This window comes from Bubalus kerabau, chromosome 1 (assembly GCF_029407905.1).
Source record: "Bubalus kerabau isolate K-KA32 ecotype Philippines breed swamp buffalo chromosome 1, PCC_UOA_SB_1v2, whole genome shotgun sequence".
Taxonomy (NCBI): Eukaryota; Metazoa; Chordata; class Mammalia; order Artiodactyla; family Bovidae; genus Bubalus; species Bubalus kerabau.
Window position 1 is genome coordinate 241,058,077 of NC_073624.1, and position 19,404 is coordinate 241,077,480.

The 19,404-nt window shown below is 38.5% G+C and overlaps 1 protein-coding gene across 7 annotated transcripts in view; it reads left to right on the forward strand.

Moving 5' to 3' along the window:
- TTC1 (tetratricopeptide repeat domain 1) overlaps positions 1-19,404 on the forward strand; it is an 80,781-nt gene that overhangs the window by 32,338 nt on the left and 29,039 nt on the right. For all 7 annotated transcript variants that reach the window (XM_055561397.1, XM_055561390.1, XM_055561354.1 and 4 more), the window contains one exon: positions 553-913. In XM_055561397.1, the coding sequence (XP_055417372.1) occupies positions 584-913 (330 nt within the window). In that variant the 5' untranslated portion in view covers positions 553-583. The remainder of the gene's footprint in view (positions 1-552; positions 914-19,404) is intronic.

Below are 19,404 nucleotides of genomic sequence, written 5' to 3' on the forward strand. Positions count from 1 at the left end.
TGGCTAATTCTGACCCCTTCGGGAATCCTGATTAGGGCTACCAGAGCCAAGGCCTCCCTTCCACTGTAACCTGCGTGGGCTGTATCACATGCAAGTGGGTGAAGTTGATGATTGCTCTGTTGGCACGGATTATATTTTGAACTGTACCAGAAACTTATTTTTGAGCTTCCTGCGGTGGTGCTGGAAATTATTTACGACCTGGTTATTCAATATGAATAAAAATTAGAAACGCATCGTTTTTCTTGCCATTGTTTTCGCTTCTGCCAATTTTTTGCAACCCTGAAAAACTAGGAGCAGTAGAAGATGGAAGAATCACATTAAAAGCGGTGTCTCCTCTTGGCTTGTAAGAAGTTCTGAAAAGGGTAGCAGTTAGAATTACATTTGGCATTATTTGTGGGCTTATTAAAGCCTTTATGTATGAATATATAATTGAGTCAATGAGAAGAAGTTCGGATGTGATTTGAATTTTGATGCAGAAGTTTGTTTAAATGTGATAGTTAGCATTGGATAGGTAGGTAGATAGCATTACCTAACCTATTTTCTCTTTCGCAGTTTCAGCTTCACCTCCCTCACTGATTCAGCAATGGGGGAAAAGTTGAACTGTAGGGTTCCAGAGGATCTGTTCACTGGTTTGAAAGTTACAGATCCCCAGGAAGCAGAGTGTGTTCACCCTCCAGTATCCAGTGGCAAAGAGCAGCATTCCCAGAGCGAGCTGCTCAAGGATGTCGACGCCCAGCCCCAGGAGGACCAGGAGGAGGAGGAGTGCTTTCATGACGCCAGTGCCTCATTTGAGATGGAGGAGCCGGTAGCAGACAAGCTTGAGAACAAACCTGAGGATGATATGAATCCCTCTGAACTAGATGAAGAATATCTAATGGAGCTGGAGAAGAACATGCCAGATGAAGAGAAAAAGGTAAATGTTCTATTTAGTGTGCATGATTTGCCACATAAACTTTTGTAAAGTGCTAAATTTGATTGATACTATTATCATAGATTGCAGCATTTGTGGTAAAGAGTGACTTGCCCATCTGTGTCCTTATTGCTTTAGTAATGATGGATCGAGATAAATCAGTGACATGGTGGGGCCGCATTGAGTGTGTCTGCTTAGCAAAGAAGTTTCCACTTGTTTTCTGTGAACTTTGAGTTCTTACGTTCATCTTGTGCAACTATTTCTTATATATATACCCTTTAGCTTTTTTTAATGACCTTATTGATGGTTGGCTGCTGAAATTCCTGTCGTGGATATTTTTTGGTCTTAGTATGCTGCTTGTTTGTTAATCCTTTGTTAGCAAAAAATGACTGCCTGAATATCCTGGTGTTGATTCGCTTACTGGGACCTGTGTCATTTACATTTTGTTCTTGAGGAACAGAATTATGTGTGATAATAGCTCATTTGTTAAGCACCAGTAATATGCCAAGCACTAAGCTTAAAATGTTGCTTGTGTTTTCATTTAATCTTTACAACATGCCTATGAAATGTATACTGTTAGTATCTCCATAAGATAGCATCTTAGGGTAGTACAGTAACTTGCCTAAAATCACGTATCTTTTAAGTAGTAGAACTGTTTCTCAAACCCGGATCTCTTTGATTCCAAAGGTAAAATATAATGCAGAATTTAATAACAAAAACAACTGTCTTCCTACAAAGCAGATCCACTAATAAAATGTATACTGTCCTGCTACTCTGCCCCTGGGCTAGTGACTGAGCAAGCATTTATTTTGGGAGACAGAGGCTTGGTGTCTTCTATATATTCTTCCTTCTGATCTCAGAAGCAAGGTGGCTTAAAGAGGTACTGTAACATCTGAGTTTGTCTGCAGAGAATATGAGTGAGATTTGTAGCTTATGCCTCTGAAGCACTCACTCACCGAACAGGTTATGATGCATTGGTGATGGGCTGAGATGGTAAACATGCAGTGTAATAATGGGAGGGGGGATGTAGCAGGAAGTGAGGAGAAGCATCTTAGGCACTTTTCATTATCAAATCTTTTGGTTTTAACACGCATGTGTTAGCTTTTGTACTAGTGTGTGTCACTAGAGGAGAATGATAAAGGGCAAAAATAAGCCAAGTTCATAAACTACCTCCAGCAGAAACGACTCAGAAAATTAAATCAAGTACTATTTAATAACATTAGAGAAATGATTTTCCAGAAAGTGTTTAGCTTAATTTTCATAACACTGGTCCTTTTAAAAATTAAGATATAATTTACATGTTGTAAAACTTTAAGTTATATTGTGTACTACTCACTGAGTTTTGACAACTGTGTATACCTGTGTAACTCACAGCAGTTGTTGTATTAGCTTTCTTTTATGATGCTTTGATAAATATCTTTGTGAAATTAGTATTAGGAAATCAGCTAAACAGATGAAGAAGTGTCTCTTTGTTGCACATAAGGTTTAGTTTTATAGGTCATTGGGAAAAGGATATGTTTAAGCTTGATTCTTTTAAAGTAGACACAGTTCAGATAATTCAACAACAAAAATAAACACAAAGGGCCACATGGGAAGACTTTCAGTCTCAGTAATAATTTTTAAATGCAAATTAAAACATGTCATTTCTCAGATGAGAACATTGTTCGGATGTTGACAAGAAAAGGAAGTAGCAACTAATGTACTAACAGTGGGAGTTTGAATTGCTACATCATTTCTGTGGTGTACAGATAGCAAATTTTTATATGAGCATTTCTTTAGATCAGGGCTACCATGGAACCTTCTACAGTGATGGGAATGTTCTATATCTCCACTGTCCAATATGGTAGCCACTGGCTACTACATTTTAGCAGTCATCTGGCCATTAAGCAGGTAAAATATGGCTAGTGCAGCTGACAAAATGAATTTAAAAATTATTTTTTTAATTTTAGTTAAATGGTCGCACGTGGCTGGTGAGTACCATAAAGACGCTTTGCAGGATCATTCATAATTTCAGAAAACTAGAACTAATGTTGAACAGAGGGGATTACTTTAAACGGTTTTGGCATATTTATATGTGGTGTACAATGAAATCATTAAAAAGAGATAAATCTTCTCTCGACATGGATTAATGCCTGAATGTTAAATAAATTAAGCAGATGTTATAATATGATTTATAATAAATATGTATTTGGTGTTTATCCAGTTCCTGACAGAGTTCCTAAGACCTTTGACATTTCCTAAGGGAAAAGAGATGAAGGTTTATTTTGTTATTCATAGCAAGGCTTTTTTAACCACATCTGAGTTAATGAGATGACTTTGGGAAAATCCCTAAGGATGAGGTCTGGTTGTCAGTTTGGGGCTCTCAGCCCCACTCCCACTCCACCCCACCTCTGGGGAGGGAAGAGATGCTGAAGGTTGAATTAATCAATCATGCTTACTTAATGAAAGCTCCATAAAACCCCTAAAGGATGGGGTTCAGAGAGCTTCAGAGTTGGTGAGCACATACAGAAGCTGAGAGGGTGCACATCCATAGAGCCTGGAAGCTCAGTGCCGCTTCACACAAACCTTGCCTTACGCATCTCTTCCATCTGACTGTTCCTGAGTTATATCCTGTATAGTAAAGTGATAATCTAATACGTGAACTCTTTTTCTGAGTTCTCTGAGCCTCTCTAGCAAATTAGTTGAACCTGAGGAGGTTGTCGTGGAAGTTGTCCATTTATAGCCCATGGGTAAAAAGCAGAGCTGACAGCAGCAACATGGGTGGACTTGGAGGTCATTATGCCAAGTCAGAGAAGCCAGAGAAAGACAAGTACTGTATGATACCACTTATATGTGGAGTCTAAAAAATAAAGCAAACTGGCGAATATAGCAGAGAAGAAACAGACTTGCAGATACAGGAAACCAACCAATGGTTACCAGTAGGGAGAGGGAAGAAAGGAGGGGCAGTATAGGGGTAGAGGAGTAAGGGGCACAAACTACTGTGTATGAAATAAGCTATGGGATGTACTGTACAACACGGGATATAGCTAATATTTTATAATAATTAGAAGTGGAGTGTAACTTTTACAATCATGGATCACTGTGTTGTACACCTTTATATATAACATATAATATTGTGCATCAACTATAGTTTAAAATATATATACACATATAAACAGACCCCCCCCAAAAAAAAAAAAAAAACAAACAGCAGTGACAACCTGGACTTGCAGTTGCCATCTGAAGTGGGGATGGATCCAGTCTTGTGGAACTCAGCCTATAACCTGTGGGGTCTGGCACTGTCTCCAGGTAGGTAGTGACATAATTAAGTTAAAGTGTAGGACACTGGCTGGTGTCCACTGTAGAGTTGGAGTTGCTTGGTGTGGGAGAAACTTCTACACATGTTCTAAGTGAGTGTTGAGAGTAGAAAAGACATGCAGGTGTTTTCTTTGTCAGAGGTTATAGAACAGTCCGGAGAAGGCGATGGCACCCCACTCCAGTACTCTTGCCTGGAGAATCCCATGGACGGAGGAGCCTGGTGGGCTGCAGTCCATGGGGTCACGACTGAGCGACTTCACTTTCACTTTTCACTTTCATGCATTGGAGAAGAAAATGGCAACCTACTCCAGTGTTCTTGCCTGGAGAATCCCAGGGATGGGGGAGCCTGGTGGGCTGCCATCTATGGGGTCACACAGAGTCTGACACGACTGAAGTGATGCAGCAGCAGCATAGAACAGTCAGTGATTCCTTTTAAGTTACAAACCTGTGTGAAAATAGTTTATACATGAAAATATATTTATACAGGAATGCTTGGAAGGGTATACACCAAATTATAAAAAGTGAGTAGCTCTGAAGGATGTGGTTATTGGAGAATTTTCATTTATATTTAATACAATTTTATAATGTTTGCAGGATTTTTTTTTTTATGATAAGCATGTTACATATGACCAACATCAAAAAAAGTAACTCCAATTTGAGTATATAAATAAATAAATTTTCTATTCTTTATAACCAGGGCAGACTTTTTACTAAAGTAAGTACATAAAGCTGACCTTTGGAGATTTGGGAGAGATTTACTATCATAGGATCTATGTATTGCCAAACGTATCAGGTATCAATAGCTGAAGTCTGTTATTCAAGTTGACTTGACTAGCCCTGTGGCTGAGGAGAAGATCCAGGCTCAAGTGAGTGCCAGTTCTCAGCAGAACTCATAGATTAGGAGTAATGGAGGAGGGAGGCAGTTAAGGTTTGGTTAAAACTGGCAGAATCTCTTCAAGAAAGCACTATGTGTGCACGTGTGTTTCAGCAGCAATCCTGACTATTTGTGAAAACTTAAATGTAGACATGAGTACCCAGAGGGATGGGATTTTTAACTCACATTTGAGATGTACTAGATCTGCAAAGCAAATAAATGATTTTTAAAGGCTTGACTGAGGTGGACTTACCTGGTAGCAGATGAGAATTATTACTATGATAATATTATGATACAAAGATGCTTATAGTTTGGGAAACTATAGAATATATTTCTTTGTGGTGGTATTGATGTAAGAGAATCATTTTTTGTGGGCTGCTTATCAAAGTGGAGTTCTCTGGGTGTTCTTATGCACACACTAAAATTCAAAGACCACTCTCTTGGAACCTTGCACACTGTCTTCCTTCATTAAATAGCTGAGTAAGTAAGGTTTTCTCTCTCCCATGAGGGCCAGTAATTGGTCTTACAGATATCAGAGATTTTATCATTCATTTATTCAAGAAATATTTGCATTTCTTCCACATGTCACGCATTGTTTGAGACATTTAGGAATACGGTGGTGAATAAAACACTCATGTCTCATATTCTAGTTGGGAGGTATGGGTGGAGGTGGGGGGAGTGATGAAAAACGCATGGGGCCTGGTGGGGTGGGCGGGACTACTTTATTTTTTTTTATTGGAATATAATTGCTTTACAATATCGTATTAGTTTCTGCAGTGCAACAGCATGAATCGGCCATATGTATACATGCATCCCTCTCTCTAGAACCTCCCTCCCACCCCCGTCCCACCTCTCTAGTCGTCACAGAGCACCAAACTGAGCTCCCTGTGCCGTGCAGCAGCTTCCCGCTAGTCCTCTGTCCGACACGTGGTGATGCGTGCATGTCAGTGCTGCTCTCCCCGTTCAGCCCACCCTTTCCTTTCCCCTCTGTGTCCATAAGTCCGCTCTGTATGTCTGCATCTCTATTCCTGCCCTGCAGGTAGGTTCATCGGTACCATTTTTATAGATTGCATATATGTGTGTTAATATATGGTATTTGTTTCTCTCTCTCTGATGTACTTCACTCTATGTTATAGATGCTAGGTCCATCCACATCACTACAACTGACTCAATTTCATTCCTTTTTATAGCTGAGTAATATTCCATTATGTACCTGCACCACATCTTTTTTATACGTTCATCTCTTGGTGGACATCTGTCTAGGTTGCTTCATGTAGGCAGGACTACTTTAAATTGGTTGGTCAGGGAAGACCTCTCTGGGGACGTGCCATTTTAGGAAAGACTTTGCGGGAAAAAGGAGTCAAGTGTGTGAGGATCTGATGAGAAAATATTCCATATAAAGGGAGCAGTTAGTGTAAAGGTTGTACAGTAGCTGTAAACTTGATGTATTTTTGGCATGGGCTTCCCTGGTGGCTCAGATGGTAAGGAATCTGCTTGCAATGCGGGAGACCTGGGTTCAATCGCTGGGTCAGGAAAATCCCCTGGAGAAAGGAATGGCCACCCACTCTAGTATTCTTGCTTGGAGAATCCCTTGAACAGAGGAGCCTGGCGGGCTACAGTTGATGATCTTGCAAGGAGTGCAAGGCCTGGGAGCTGGAGCAAAGTGATTAAGGAAGAGAATGGGATGATGAAGTAAGAGAGAGTCTGATGATAGAACACCTTGGGAGCTGTGAGTAAGGAATTTGAATTTTTTTCCGAGTGCACAGATGGAAAACAGATGGGAAATTTTAAGCCAGAGGAAAGATGAAAGTTATTAGCATTTTATTGATATTCTGTTGGTCATGGGGACAGGGATGGTGCAGAACACTAAGACCAGTTAGGGCTTAATCTGTAGCCTGTGAAAGATGATGGTAGCTTGAACTGTGGACTAAGTGGATTCATTTTGGAGGAGAAGTTGACGAGACATACTGGATTCCTTTGGGAGGGCTGGACAGAGGAATAAGCATGATTCCTTGGCTTTGGCTACTGGGTAGCTGGTGATGCCCATTAGAAATACGCAGATGATGGAGGGCTTTTTGAGCTTGTCAGGTCTCTGGTGATTTCATTTTTGTGTGCAAATAAAAAAGGTTTTTTATTTGTGAGCGAGAGTGCAGATTGCTTCCTTTTAACGGATTTGCTCCTTGTTGCCAGTTGTGTGCACATCGAGTTCATTTACAAAAAGTCTGTTGCTTGGTGAGCATGGACTCAGAGCATGTTGTTTCTGCAATTTTAAAACATTTTCCTTAGGTTCTGAAATTGTAAGGATTGTTTTTTGCTTTAGGGCTGTTTAATCTTTAACCAGGAATAGTTATTGGTTTAGTGCTGAAGTTCTTTATTAGTCTTTCCCCCGTCACTCCCATATTTCTTAAATCCCACATTACTTTATCCTTTTGATTTCCATGTATCTGCTGCCTCATTGCATTATTTTTTTTAATATTATTTGTTTTATTTATTTGTCTGTGGCTGGTCTTAGTTTTTGCATGTCGGATGTAGTTCCCTGACTCGGGATTGAACTCAGGCCCCTTGGATCGGGAGCACCGAGTCTTATCCATTGGACCACCAGGGAAGTCCCCATTGCATTGTTTTCATAATCTTATCAGTGTTGTTGTAACTGTGGGCATGGTTACCAGGAACAGTTCTCTTGATTGCTTCCAGAAAATTTTCAGTAACTTAGTGCCCTGCATATTCTGTTAACTTCATGAGAAAACCCTTTCTGATTTGTGCTTTTCCTTTTATTTCATTTCTAATGTGCATTCTTTTGAACTAAGGTTGCCATATTTAATTTTATAGCGTTTACCAGTATTAAGTTTAATGAATGCTACTGACAAGTGATTAAATAAAATCCTAGAATTTAAGAACTGGAAGGGACCTTAGATTTCTGATCCTGATTTTAAACCAGGGGAAGTAAGGGTCCTTTACTCTAAAACGTTTGGAAGTTATTTGCAGATGAAAGAGTTAAAATGGCATTCAGTGTTTCTTTTGTTTACTAAGGAAGATCTCATTGTGTAGATAAGTGGTTCTCAAACTGAATTGTGTCTGAGAATCACAGGAAACTTACTAACCATGCAAAGCCCTGATAAGCAACCACAAAATTGTGAGGTAGCAGCCAGGAGTCTCCTTTGTTAACAATTGAAGTTAGTTGATTAATAGCGTTGTGTTCATTTCAGGTGTACAGCATAGTGATGCAGCTGTTCAGCTCAGTTGTGTCTGACTCTTTGCGACCCCATAAACTGCAGCACGCAAGGCCTCCCTGTCCATCACCAGCTCCCAGAGTCTACCCAAACCCATGTCCATTGAGTCGGTGGTGCCACCCAACCATCTCATCCTCCGTTGTCCCCTTCTCCGCCTGCCCTCAATCTTTCCCAGCATCAGGGTCTTTTCAAATGAGTCAGCTCTTCGCATCAGGTGGCCAAAATATTGGAGTTTCAGCTTCAACATCAGTCCCTCCAATGAACACCCAGGACTGATCTCCTTTAGGATGGACTGGTTGGATCTCCTTGTAGTCCAAGGGACTCTCGAGTCTTCTCCAACACCACAGTTCAAAAGCATCAATTCGATTCAGTTGTACTTTTTCTCAATTATATTTCTTTATGGGTTATTACAAGATACTGAATGTAGTTCCCTGTGCTATACAATAAATCCTTGTGGCTTATTTTCCATGTCATTTTGGTTCAGGTAGAACTGTGACTCCACTTTGGGAGACAGAGAGCTAGATGGATGCAGATGACTAAGCTTCCAAAATAAGAAATATTGACTAACCAGTATACTGACTCCATCTAACATCAGAAGAAGAGCTTACTAATAGGATATATATATTTTTTTACCCTGATCTTGCACTCAGGGTTCTAAAAGATTAAAAGAATAGGACAGAATGTAAGCAGTACCAAAATAAGAAAATTTATTTCTGTTGAATTGAGTTTTGGGAGATGGGACTTTCTGAGTCAAGAAACAGGAAACTGTTTCGAAGATCAGTTGTCTTTCCTCAGAAGGACAAGGCTTAGTGAGAGGTTCTAACTACAGCTTCAATCTAGAGATTCTCCCTCCAAGTTCCTAGTAGACTAATAAAAGTGACTTGTGGAAAGAGCAAATGTGTGAAGCAAATGATGTCTTATTTCAAAGAAGACAAAACTGAAGCTTCTGTTTCCTTTTTAATGATAAACCATTCCCTTTAGGATAATTTGTAGGTCAGTGTATCTAGCCTTTTCAGTGTAGGGATTCCTCTTCCCATCTAAATTAGGGCTGAAGCAGAAAGTTTTGTCTGTGCTTCCACTTTCCAGCCCTTTAGCAAGTATGTAACTTTTTTTATTCCTCTTTTTTAGCCAGATAAGATTGATCTCTGTTTGCTGCTGCTGCTGCTGCTAAGTTGCTTCAGTTGTGTCCGACTCTGTGCGACCCCATAGACGGCAGCCCACCAGGCTCCCCCATCCCTGGGATTCTCCAGACAAGAACACTGGAGTGGGTTGCCATTTCCTTCTCCAATGCATGAAAGTGAAAAGTGAAAGTGAAGTCGCTCAGTCGTGTCCGACTCTTCGTGATCCCATGGATTGCAGCCTACCAGGCTCCTCTGTCCATGGGATTTTCCAGGCAAGAGTACTGGAGTGGGGTGCCATTGCCTTCTCCAGATCTCTGTTTACTGTGCTTTAAGTTTGTACTTTTTTATTTTGTAGCAATTACTTTACAAAGCTGCAGGGGGAACCAGAGAGCTGCTGATAGATTTACAATATGGAAATTAATCTGTGGATAGTGAACCTCTTGTTTTTCTCCCTGTTGTCTATAAACACATATTCACTACAGAATTATTTAATTATGAGAAGTTTTTTTTAATGTACTTAATGCAAGTTTGTATCATTTAATAATGATAGAAGGCATATAAACTTGTAAGTTCCAAGTCAAGCTTATTGTATTTATGTTTTGTTCACTGACCTGAAGTATAGCAAATATCCGTAGCCAGCCACTGCATTGAGAGGGTCTCTGGTGGAGAGTGGATGTTTTGTGATTAATAAGGGAATGGTTGAACACCTTCTGATATTTTTTCCAGGTTACACCAATATCTAAAGTTGTGTCAGTTGAAATTCTGTAGGATTCTGAGTTACAGAAAGCCATTCCCTACACCGAGCTTAAAGAGGAATTCACCTGTTTTTTTCCCAGTAGTTATAGATTTTTACATTTAGATCTGCAGCCCAGTTGGAGTTTATTCTTGTGTGTAGTGTGACATAGAAATCCAAATTTTTCATTTTTCAAATAACTACCAACTTGTCCCAGGACTGTTTCAAAATGTCCATCTTTGCCTCGAAGATCTAGTTATATTTTAGTGTCAGCTGAGTTCATTTCCTTTCCCAAATGCTTACCTTCTTCCTGTTTGTCAGATTATCATTTAAATTTAGGTTATAGTGGCATTAGAACCTCATTTAGACTCAGACTGGATTACCAGAGATTTGAGTAGTAATAAAATTTTAAAATAACTGGAGAATTATTTTAAAAGTATAAAACCGTGCTGTGGAGATGGCTTTCTGCAGTATAATATTTCAGTTCTTTCATAAAGGACTATGCCCCATGTCATGTGAAATTATTTTACCCTATGACCCAAGAAAATAATTTCCTAGAAAACAGAATAAAAGATCCCATGCATCTGTATATTTGTAAGGGCAAAGAATAAGGGAGACCTGCGTTCAGTCCCTGGGTTGGGAAGATTCCCTAGAGAAGGGAAACGCTACCCACTCCAGTATTCTGGCCTGGAGAATTCCATGGACTGTGTAGTCCGTGGGGTCGCAAAGAGTTGGACATGACTGAGTGACTTTCACTTTCAAAGAATAAGTACTTGCAGATTGAATTCATCCATCTTCAAGGAATCCATTTTGCTAACTTACTGGAAAATGAACTTGGATTAACTGTAGAAGAAAAACCCAAGACCAGTTGGTACAAGTCCCTGATTCACAGTGAGGTGGAGGTTTATTTTTAACATAGGTCTCAGAATCGTTATAGATCAGATCTCTGACTTGATGACATGTTCTGAAGTAGTGTCATCTTTCAGGTGCCCTAATTCTTGGTAGCAAGGGAATTTAAAGTCACTTTTTCTTCAGGACAGTGAAACGTGTAAGCTCTGTGCTTTTACCTTTCTGCAGCAGTTTCTGTGTCTTGCTCAGTTATTTCTTCCTGCAAACAATTTGTTATTTCCATACAGTGAAAGACAATATACTCTTGTAGTTAAAAGCATGAAGGGTTAGACAGATCTGTCCTAGTTCCATCATTTAACTTGGTATAAGGTGGGATAATAATACTACCTTTCTCACAAAGTTATTGTAAGGATTAAATGACTAGCACATGAAAGCAATCAGGCAGTGTTAGTTGTTAGCAAAGTTGCAGCTAAACTTCAGTGGAGTGTAGACTGCAGAATACTTAGGGGCCTAGAGCAGCCTCTAAGATCTCTGAAGTCCTTTCTGGATACGTTTCTCACAAGGTGGTAAGCATAAGTGAATATTTAAGATTTTTAGAATTATGTTAACCTCAGTTAATAATACATAAATTATTCTTCAAGTTAATCTATGAAGAACAAGTTGAGTGTTTGCTGGGGGATGTGGGACTGGGGTGAGAAAGAAGGTATTACAGATTTGGAAGGGACACCTGGGAAGCGTCTGAGGTTCTGGCCGTTTGTCCTCTTTGTGTATTTTATAACTTTACCACTTTACTGTTAGGTAGATAACCGTTTTTATAGCTATTATATTTTCCTAACTTGACTCTCCTATCATCATGAAATGTTCCTTGTCTCGAGCAATATTTCTTGTTTTTAAAACTATTTAGTCTGATACTTCTAGAGGCACTGCTATAGACAATATTTTCATCCTCCCAAAATTTATATCTTAGACGCTTACTCCCAATGTGACAGAATTAAGAGATGGAGCCTTTCAAAAATGATTAGGTCGTGAGGGTGGAGTACTCATGAATGAGATTTGTGCTCTAATAAGAGATCTAAGAGCCCTTGACCATTCTGTCACATGAGGCTGTAGTGAGAAGACCCTTAGGATCCAGAGAGCAGGCACTCACCAGATATTGAATCTGCCAGCCCCTTAATCTTAGACTTTCAGCCTCCAGAATGCTTGTTGGTTATAACCCAGTCTTTGATACTTTTGTGATAGCAGCCCAAACTAAGACATCCACTCTCTTTTATGGTTACTGATTCATATATTTTTGATATCCTTAAACTTTCATCCTGTTTGCATGTTTGAATCTGAAGTGTGTCTTAGAGACAGCATGTGATTGGATCTTCTTAATTTCAGTCTGACAGTCTCTGCCATTTCATTAGTGTTTAGTCCATTCACATTATGCTTATTGACATGGTTAAATTTATATCAGACATTTTGTCTTCTATATGTCTCATGTCTTTTTTATTCCTTTTTCTTCTACTACAGTCTTTTGTGTTAGATAATTTTTTTTACTGTACCATTTTAATATTTCTGATTTAGCCATCTGTTTCTTAGCTAAATTTTCTTGAAAGTGAAAGTTGCTCAGTCATGTCCAACACTTTGCAACCCCATGGACTATACAGTCCATGGAAATGTCCAGGCCAGAATACGGGAGTGGGTAGCCTTTCCCTCCTCCGGGGGATCTTCCCAACCCAGGGATCGAACCCAGGTCTCCCACATTGCAGGCAGTTCTTTACCAGCTGAGCCACAAGGGAAGCCCTAAAAGAGAAAATAACGTATTTATAGAGCATTTGGTGTATTTCCCATTTATAATGCCCTTCATTTCTTCATGAACTTTTACTGTCTGTTGTCATTTTTTGTCCAAAGGACTCCCTTTAGTATGTCTTGTAAGGCAGGTATGATAGCAGCAAATTCTCTGTCTTTATCGTGAATGTCTTTATTTAGCCTTTATTTTGAAGTATGGTTTTCTTAAATATCTAATTCTTGATTGACAGTCTTTTTTCTTTTACCATTTAGAATGTGTCATTGTACTGCCTCTGCCCTTCATTGTTTCTGGTGAGAAATCAGATATTGACAGTTTTGTTGTTCCCCTGTACTTGATAAGTTGTTTTTATCTTGTTGCTTTCAGATTTTGTCTTTGAGCAAATTTGACTCTGGTGTCTCTAAGAGATGGATCTGTGTACTTGGGGTTCACTGAGCTTCTCGGATCTTTAGATTAACTCTTCATCACAGTTTTGAGATTTTTAGTCACTTTTTCAAATACCTGGTCTCTCCTCATTTCTGGAACTCTAATCACATATATTGTGACAGGTCCATTCCCCCCACCCCCCGTCTTTTTTTCCCGCCCTTAGTTCTTCAGATTGGATGTCTATTGCTCTAACTTCAAGTTTACTTATTCCTTATGCTGATATAAGTCTGCTGAGCCCATCTGTGAATATTTTATTTCAGTTATTGACTCTTTCATCTTTGTTTTCATTTTGTTTTTCTTTGTAAATAATGTCTGTCCTTTTTTCATGGTTCTGTTTTTTTAAATCATTGTCATCATGCTCATTTAAGTTTTTAAACATACTCCTTTTAGTTTTTGCAACAAATTATTTATAACTTTTTTAATTTTTTATCATCTTAAAATTTTAGAAATTTATATTGGAGTGTAGTTGATTTATAATTTGGTTAGTGCATATATACAGCAAAGTGAATCAGGTGTGTGTGTGTGTGTGTGTATCTCCATTCTTTTTCAAATTCTTTTCTCATATGTCACCACAGAATATTGAGTAAGAGTTCCCTGTGCAATAGTCAGTCTTTATTAGTTATCTACTTTGTATTTAGTAGTGTGTGTATGTTAATCCTAATCTCCCAATTTATCACTTCCTCCCTGTGTTTTTCCTTTGGTAACCATAAATTTGATTTTGAGATCGGTGGGTCTGTTCTGTTTTGTAAGTAGGTTCATTTGTATCATTTTTTTTATTAGATTTCACATATCAGTGATTTCATATGATATTTGTCTGACTTAACTTCAGTTAATATAATCTTTTGATGATGGCCATTCTGACCAGTGTAAAGTGATATCTCACTGTAGTTTTGATTTGCATTTCTCTAGTAATTAATGATGTTGAGCATCTTTTCACATGCTTTTTGGCTATCTGTATATCTTCTTTAGAAAAATGTCTATATATTTCACCCATTTTTTATTGGGTTGTTTGTGTTTTGTTTGTTTATTTTGAACTGCATGAATTGTTTGTATGTTTTGGAGATTAACCCCTTGTCAATTGCATTGATTAAAAATATTCTCATTCTGTGAATTGTCTTTTCGTTTTATTTATGATTTCCTTTGCTGTAGAAAACTTAAAGTTTAATTAGGTCTCATTTGTTTATTTTTATTTTCATTACTGTAAGAGGTGGATCAAAAAAGATATTGCTGTGACTTATGTTGAGCCTATGTTTTCCTCTAAGAGTTTTATAGTTTCCAGCCTTACTTTTAGGTCTTTAATCCTTTTCATTTTTGTCTATGGTGTTAGGGAGGGTTCTAATTTCCACTATTTTACATATAGCTGTCCAGTTTTCCTAGCACCACTTATTGAAGAGACCATGTTTTCTGCATTGTATGGTCTTGCCTCCTTTATCACAGATTAGTTGAAAATAGGTGAGTGGGTTTATCTCTGGATTTTCTGTCCTGTTGCACTGATCTTTATTTCTGTTTTTGTGCCTGTACTGCATTGTTTTGATGACCGTGGTTTTGTAGTATAGTCTGCAGTCAGGGAGCCTGATTCCTCTAACTCCCATTTTTCTTTCTCACGATTGCTTTGGCTATTCAGGGTCGTTTGTGTTTCCATACAAATCCCTAAAATTTTTGTTAGCTAATTCTGTGAAAAATGTCGTCAGTAATTTGATAGGGATTGCATTGAATCTGTAGATTGCTGTGGATAGTATAGTCATTTTGACAGTATTGACTCTTCCAATCCAAGAACACTATATATTTTTCCATCTGTGTCATCTTTGATTTCTTTCATCAGCATCTTGTAGTTTTCTGAGTACAGGTCTTTTTGCCTCCTTAGGTAGGCTTATTACTAGGTATTTTATTCTTGATGTGATGGTAAATGGGATTGTTTCCTTAATTCTCTTTCTGATCTTTTGTTGTTAGTTTATAGAAATGCAAGAGATTTCTGTATATTAATTTTGTATCCTGTGGCTTTACCAGATTCCTTGATGAGCTCTAATAGTTTTCTGATGGCATCTTTAGGATTTGCTGTGGATAGTATCATGTTATGTACAAACAATGACAATTTTACTTCTTATCCAATTTGAATTTCTTTTATTTCTTTTTCTTCTCTGATTGCCATGGCTACTACTAAGTCGCTTCAGTCGTGTCCGACTCTGTGTGACCCCATAGACGGCAGCCCACCAGGCTCCCCTGTCCCTGGGATTCTCCAGGCAAGAACACTGGAGTGGGTTGCCATTTCCTTCTCCAATGCATGAAAGTGAAAAGTGAAAGTGAAGTTGCTCAGTCATGTCCGACTCGTCACAACCCCATGGACTGCAGCCTACCAGGCTCCTCTGTCCGTGGGATTTTCAAGGCAAGAGTACTGGAGTGGGTTGCCATTGCCTTCTCCAATTGCCGTGGGTAGGACATCCAAAACTGTGTTGAATAGAAGGGGGAAGAGCAGACGTGCTTGTTCCTGGTCTTAGAATGCGTGGTGTGTGTGTGCTGTCCTGTCTTAACTCTTTGCCCTCCCGTGGGCTCCCCGTCAGGCTCCTCTCTCCATGGAATTTTCCAGGCAAGAAATAAGAGTGGTTTGCCATTTCCTTCTCCAGGGGCTCTTCATGACCCAGAGATCAAACCTGCATTTCTTGCATCTCCTGCATTGACAGGCAGTTTCTTTACCACTTGTGCCACCTGAATGATCTAAATTTTTCACCATTGAGAGTGATGTTAGCTGTGGGTTTGTCATATATGGCCTTCATTTTGCTGAGATGGGTTCTCTGTACCCACTTTCTGGAGATTTTTTTTTTTTAGTGATAAATGGTTTTTTGAATTTTGTCAAATTCTCTTTCTGCATCTATTGAGATGACCGTATGGTTTTTCTTCTTGAGTTTGTTAATGTGGTGTATCACACTGATTGATTAGCATATGTTGAAGAATCCTTGCATCCCTGGGGTAAATCCCATTTGATCATGGTGTATGATCCTTCTAATGTATTGTTGGATTTGATTTGCTAATATTTTAAGGATTTTTGCATCTGTGTTCATCAGTGATATTGGCCTGTAATTTTCTCCCTTTTGTGATGTCTTTGTCTGAATTTGGTTTTAGAATAATGGTGGACTCGTAGAATGAGCTTAGGGGTGTTCCTTCCTCCGCAGTTTTTTGGAAACATTTCAGAAGTATAGGTGTTAACTCTTCTCTAAATGTTTGATAGAATTTACCTGTCAACATTTGTTGCAAGTGTTTTGATCACAGTTTCAATATCAATACTTACGATTGACATGGTCATATTTTCTGTTTGTTGTTCAGTCTTGGAAGATTGTACCTTTCTAAGAATTTATGATCTTTTCTATTTCTGTAATGTCTATTGTAACTTCTTTGTCATCTCTAACTTTATTGTTTTGAGCCTTCTGCCTTTTTGTATTAGTAAGTCTAGCTGAAGATTTATCAATTACATCTTTTCAAAGAACCAGCTTTTACTTTCGTTGATATTTTCCTTTGTTTTCTTCATCTCTATTTCATTTGCCTGCTCTGATCTTTATATCTTTCCTTCTACTAACTTTGGATTTTGTTTGTTCTTCTTTCTTTAGGTTTAAGGCTGTGTTGTTTGATATTTTTTGTGTTTCCTAAGGTAAGATTGCATTGACATAAACTTCCCTCTTAGAACTGCTTTTGCTGTATCGCATAGGTTTTGGATCATCATGCTTTCGTTATAATTTGTGTGTAGGTGTTTTTTAATTTCCTGTCATTTCTTCAGTGATCTGTTGGTAGTTCAGTGTCAAATTGTTTAGTGTCCACGTTTCCTTTTTTTTTTTTTACAGGTTTTTTTTTCTGTAATTTATTTTTAATCTCAGTGTTGTCAGAAAAGATGCTTGATATGATTTCAATTTTCTTAAATTTACCGAAGCTTGATTTATGGCCCAAGATGTGACATATCTTGGAGAATGTTCCATGTGCACTTGAGAAGAAATTATATTCTACTTTTGGATGAATTTTTCTATGAATATCAATTGTCTGTCTCGCTTAATGTGTCATTTAAGGCCTGTGTTTCCTTATTGATTTTCTGTCTGGATGATCTGTCCATTAGTGTTAGTGGGATGTTAAAGTCCCCCACTATTACTATCTGTTTCCCCTTTTATGACTGTTAGCATTTGCCTTACATATTGAGGTGCAACTAGGTTCAGTGTATATATATTTATAGTTGTTAAATCATCATCTTGGATTGATCCCTTGATCATTACGGAGTGTCCTTCCTTGTCTCTTTTAACAGTCTTTTTTTAAAAAGCCTGTTTTATCTGATGTGAGTATTGCTACTTCAGCTTTCTTTTGATTCTATTTGCACAGAATACATTTTTCCATCCCCTCACTTTCAGTCTGTTTGTGTTCCTGGATCTGAATTGGGTCTCTTATAGGCACCCTGTACACAAGTCTCATTTTTGTATATATTCAGCTGTTCTAAATCTTTTGGTTGGAGCATTTAATGTTTACATTTAAGGTAATTATCTATCTGAATTCTTAACTACCATTTTGTGAATCATTTTCAACTAGATTTTGTTAGGTCTTTTTTTTCCCCTTCCCCTTTTGTTCTTTTGTGACTTGAGGATTATCTTTATTTAGAGTTGTGTTTGGGCTGCATTTCCTTTTTTGTGTGTGTTGTAGTTTCTTGGTTTGTAGTTCCCATGAGGTTATGATATAGCAGTCTATATCAGATCAGTTCAGTTCAGTCGCTCAGTCATATCCGACTCTTTGCAACCCCATGGACTGCAGCACCCAGGCCTCCCTGTCCATCACCAGCTCCCGGAGTTTACTCAGACTTATGTCCATTGAGTCGGTGATGCCATCCAACCATCTCATTCTCTGTCATCCCCTTCTCCTCCTGCCTTCAGTCTTTCCCAGCATCAGGGTCTTTTCAAATCAGTCAGTTCTTCACATCAGGTGGCCAAAGTATTAGAGTTTCAGCTTCAGCATAAGCCCTTCCAGTGAATATTCAGGACTGATCTCCTTTAGGATGGACTGGTTGGATCTCCTTGCAGTCCAAGGGACTCTCAAGAGTCTTCTCCAACACCACGGTTCAAAAGCATCAATTCTTCGGCACTCAGCTTTCCTTATAGTCCAACTCACATCCATACATGAGTACTGGAAAAACCATAGCTTTGACTAAATGGACCTTTGTTGGCAAAGTAATGTCTCTGCTTTTGAATATGCTATCTCGGTTGGTCATAACTTTTCTTCCAAGGAGCAAGCATCTTTTAATTTCATGGCTTCAGTCACCATCTGCAGTGATTTTGGAGCCCAAAAAAATAAAGTTGGACACTGTTTCCACTTTTCCCCATCTATTTCCCATGAAGTGATGGGACCAGATGCCATGATCTTAGTTTTCTGAATGTTGAGTTTTAAGCCAACTATACAAGGTTGTTTTTAAGTTACTGGACTTTTATTTTCAAATGCATTTCCCACTTCCTGCAATTGTAGTCTCATCTCACAGTTGCTGGTTTTAATATCTTACTTGTATGGATGAGTTTTTACATTTACTGTTTATTTGCCTTTATTGGTGAGCTTTCCCACTTGTGATTTTCTTGTTTCTAGTTATGGTCTTTTTCTTTTTCCTTCCTTTCTCCCCTCACCCCCCCCAACCCCTGCCTAGAAAAGTTCCTTTTTATCATTTGTTGTAAAGCCAGTTTGGTGATGCTGAATTCTCTTAGCCTCTGCTTGTCTGTAAAGCTTTTGATTTCTCTGTCAAATATGAATGAGAGCTTTGCTGAGAGTATTCTTGGTTTAGATTTTTCCCTTTCATCACTTTTAATATGTCATGCCATTCTTTTCAGCAAAGTTTCTTCTGAAAAATAGCTGATAACTATGGGGATTCCCTTGTATGTTAAAGTTATTTGTTACTGTTAATGTTTTTCTTCGTGTCTAATTTTTGTTAGTTTGGTTAATATGTGTCTTGATGTGTTCCTTCTTGGGTTCATCCTATATAGTAATATCTGTGCTTCCTGGACTTGAGTGTTTTCTTTCTCGTATTAGGGAAGTTTTCAGCTAAAATCTCATCAAATATTTTTTCCAGGCCTTTCTCTTCTCCTTCTGGGACCCCTAAAATGTGAATGTGGTGCATTTAATGTTCTCCCGGAGGTCTCTGAGATTGTCCTCATTTCTTTTCATTCTTTTT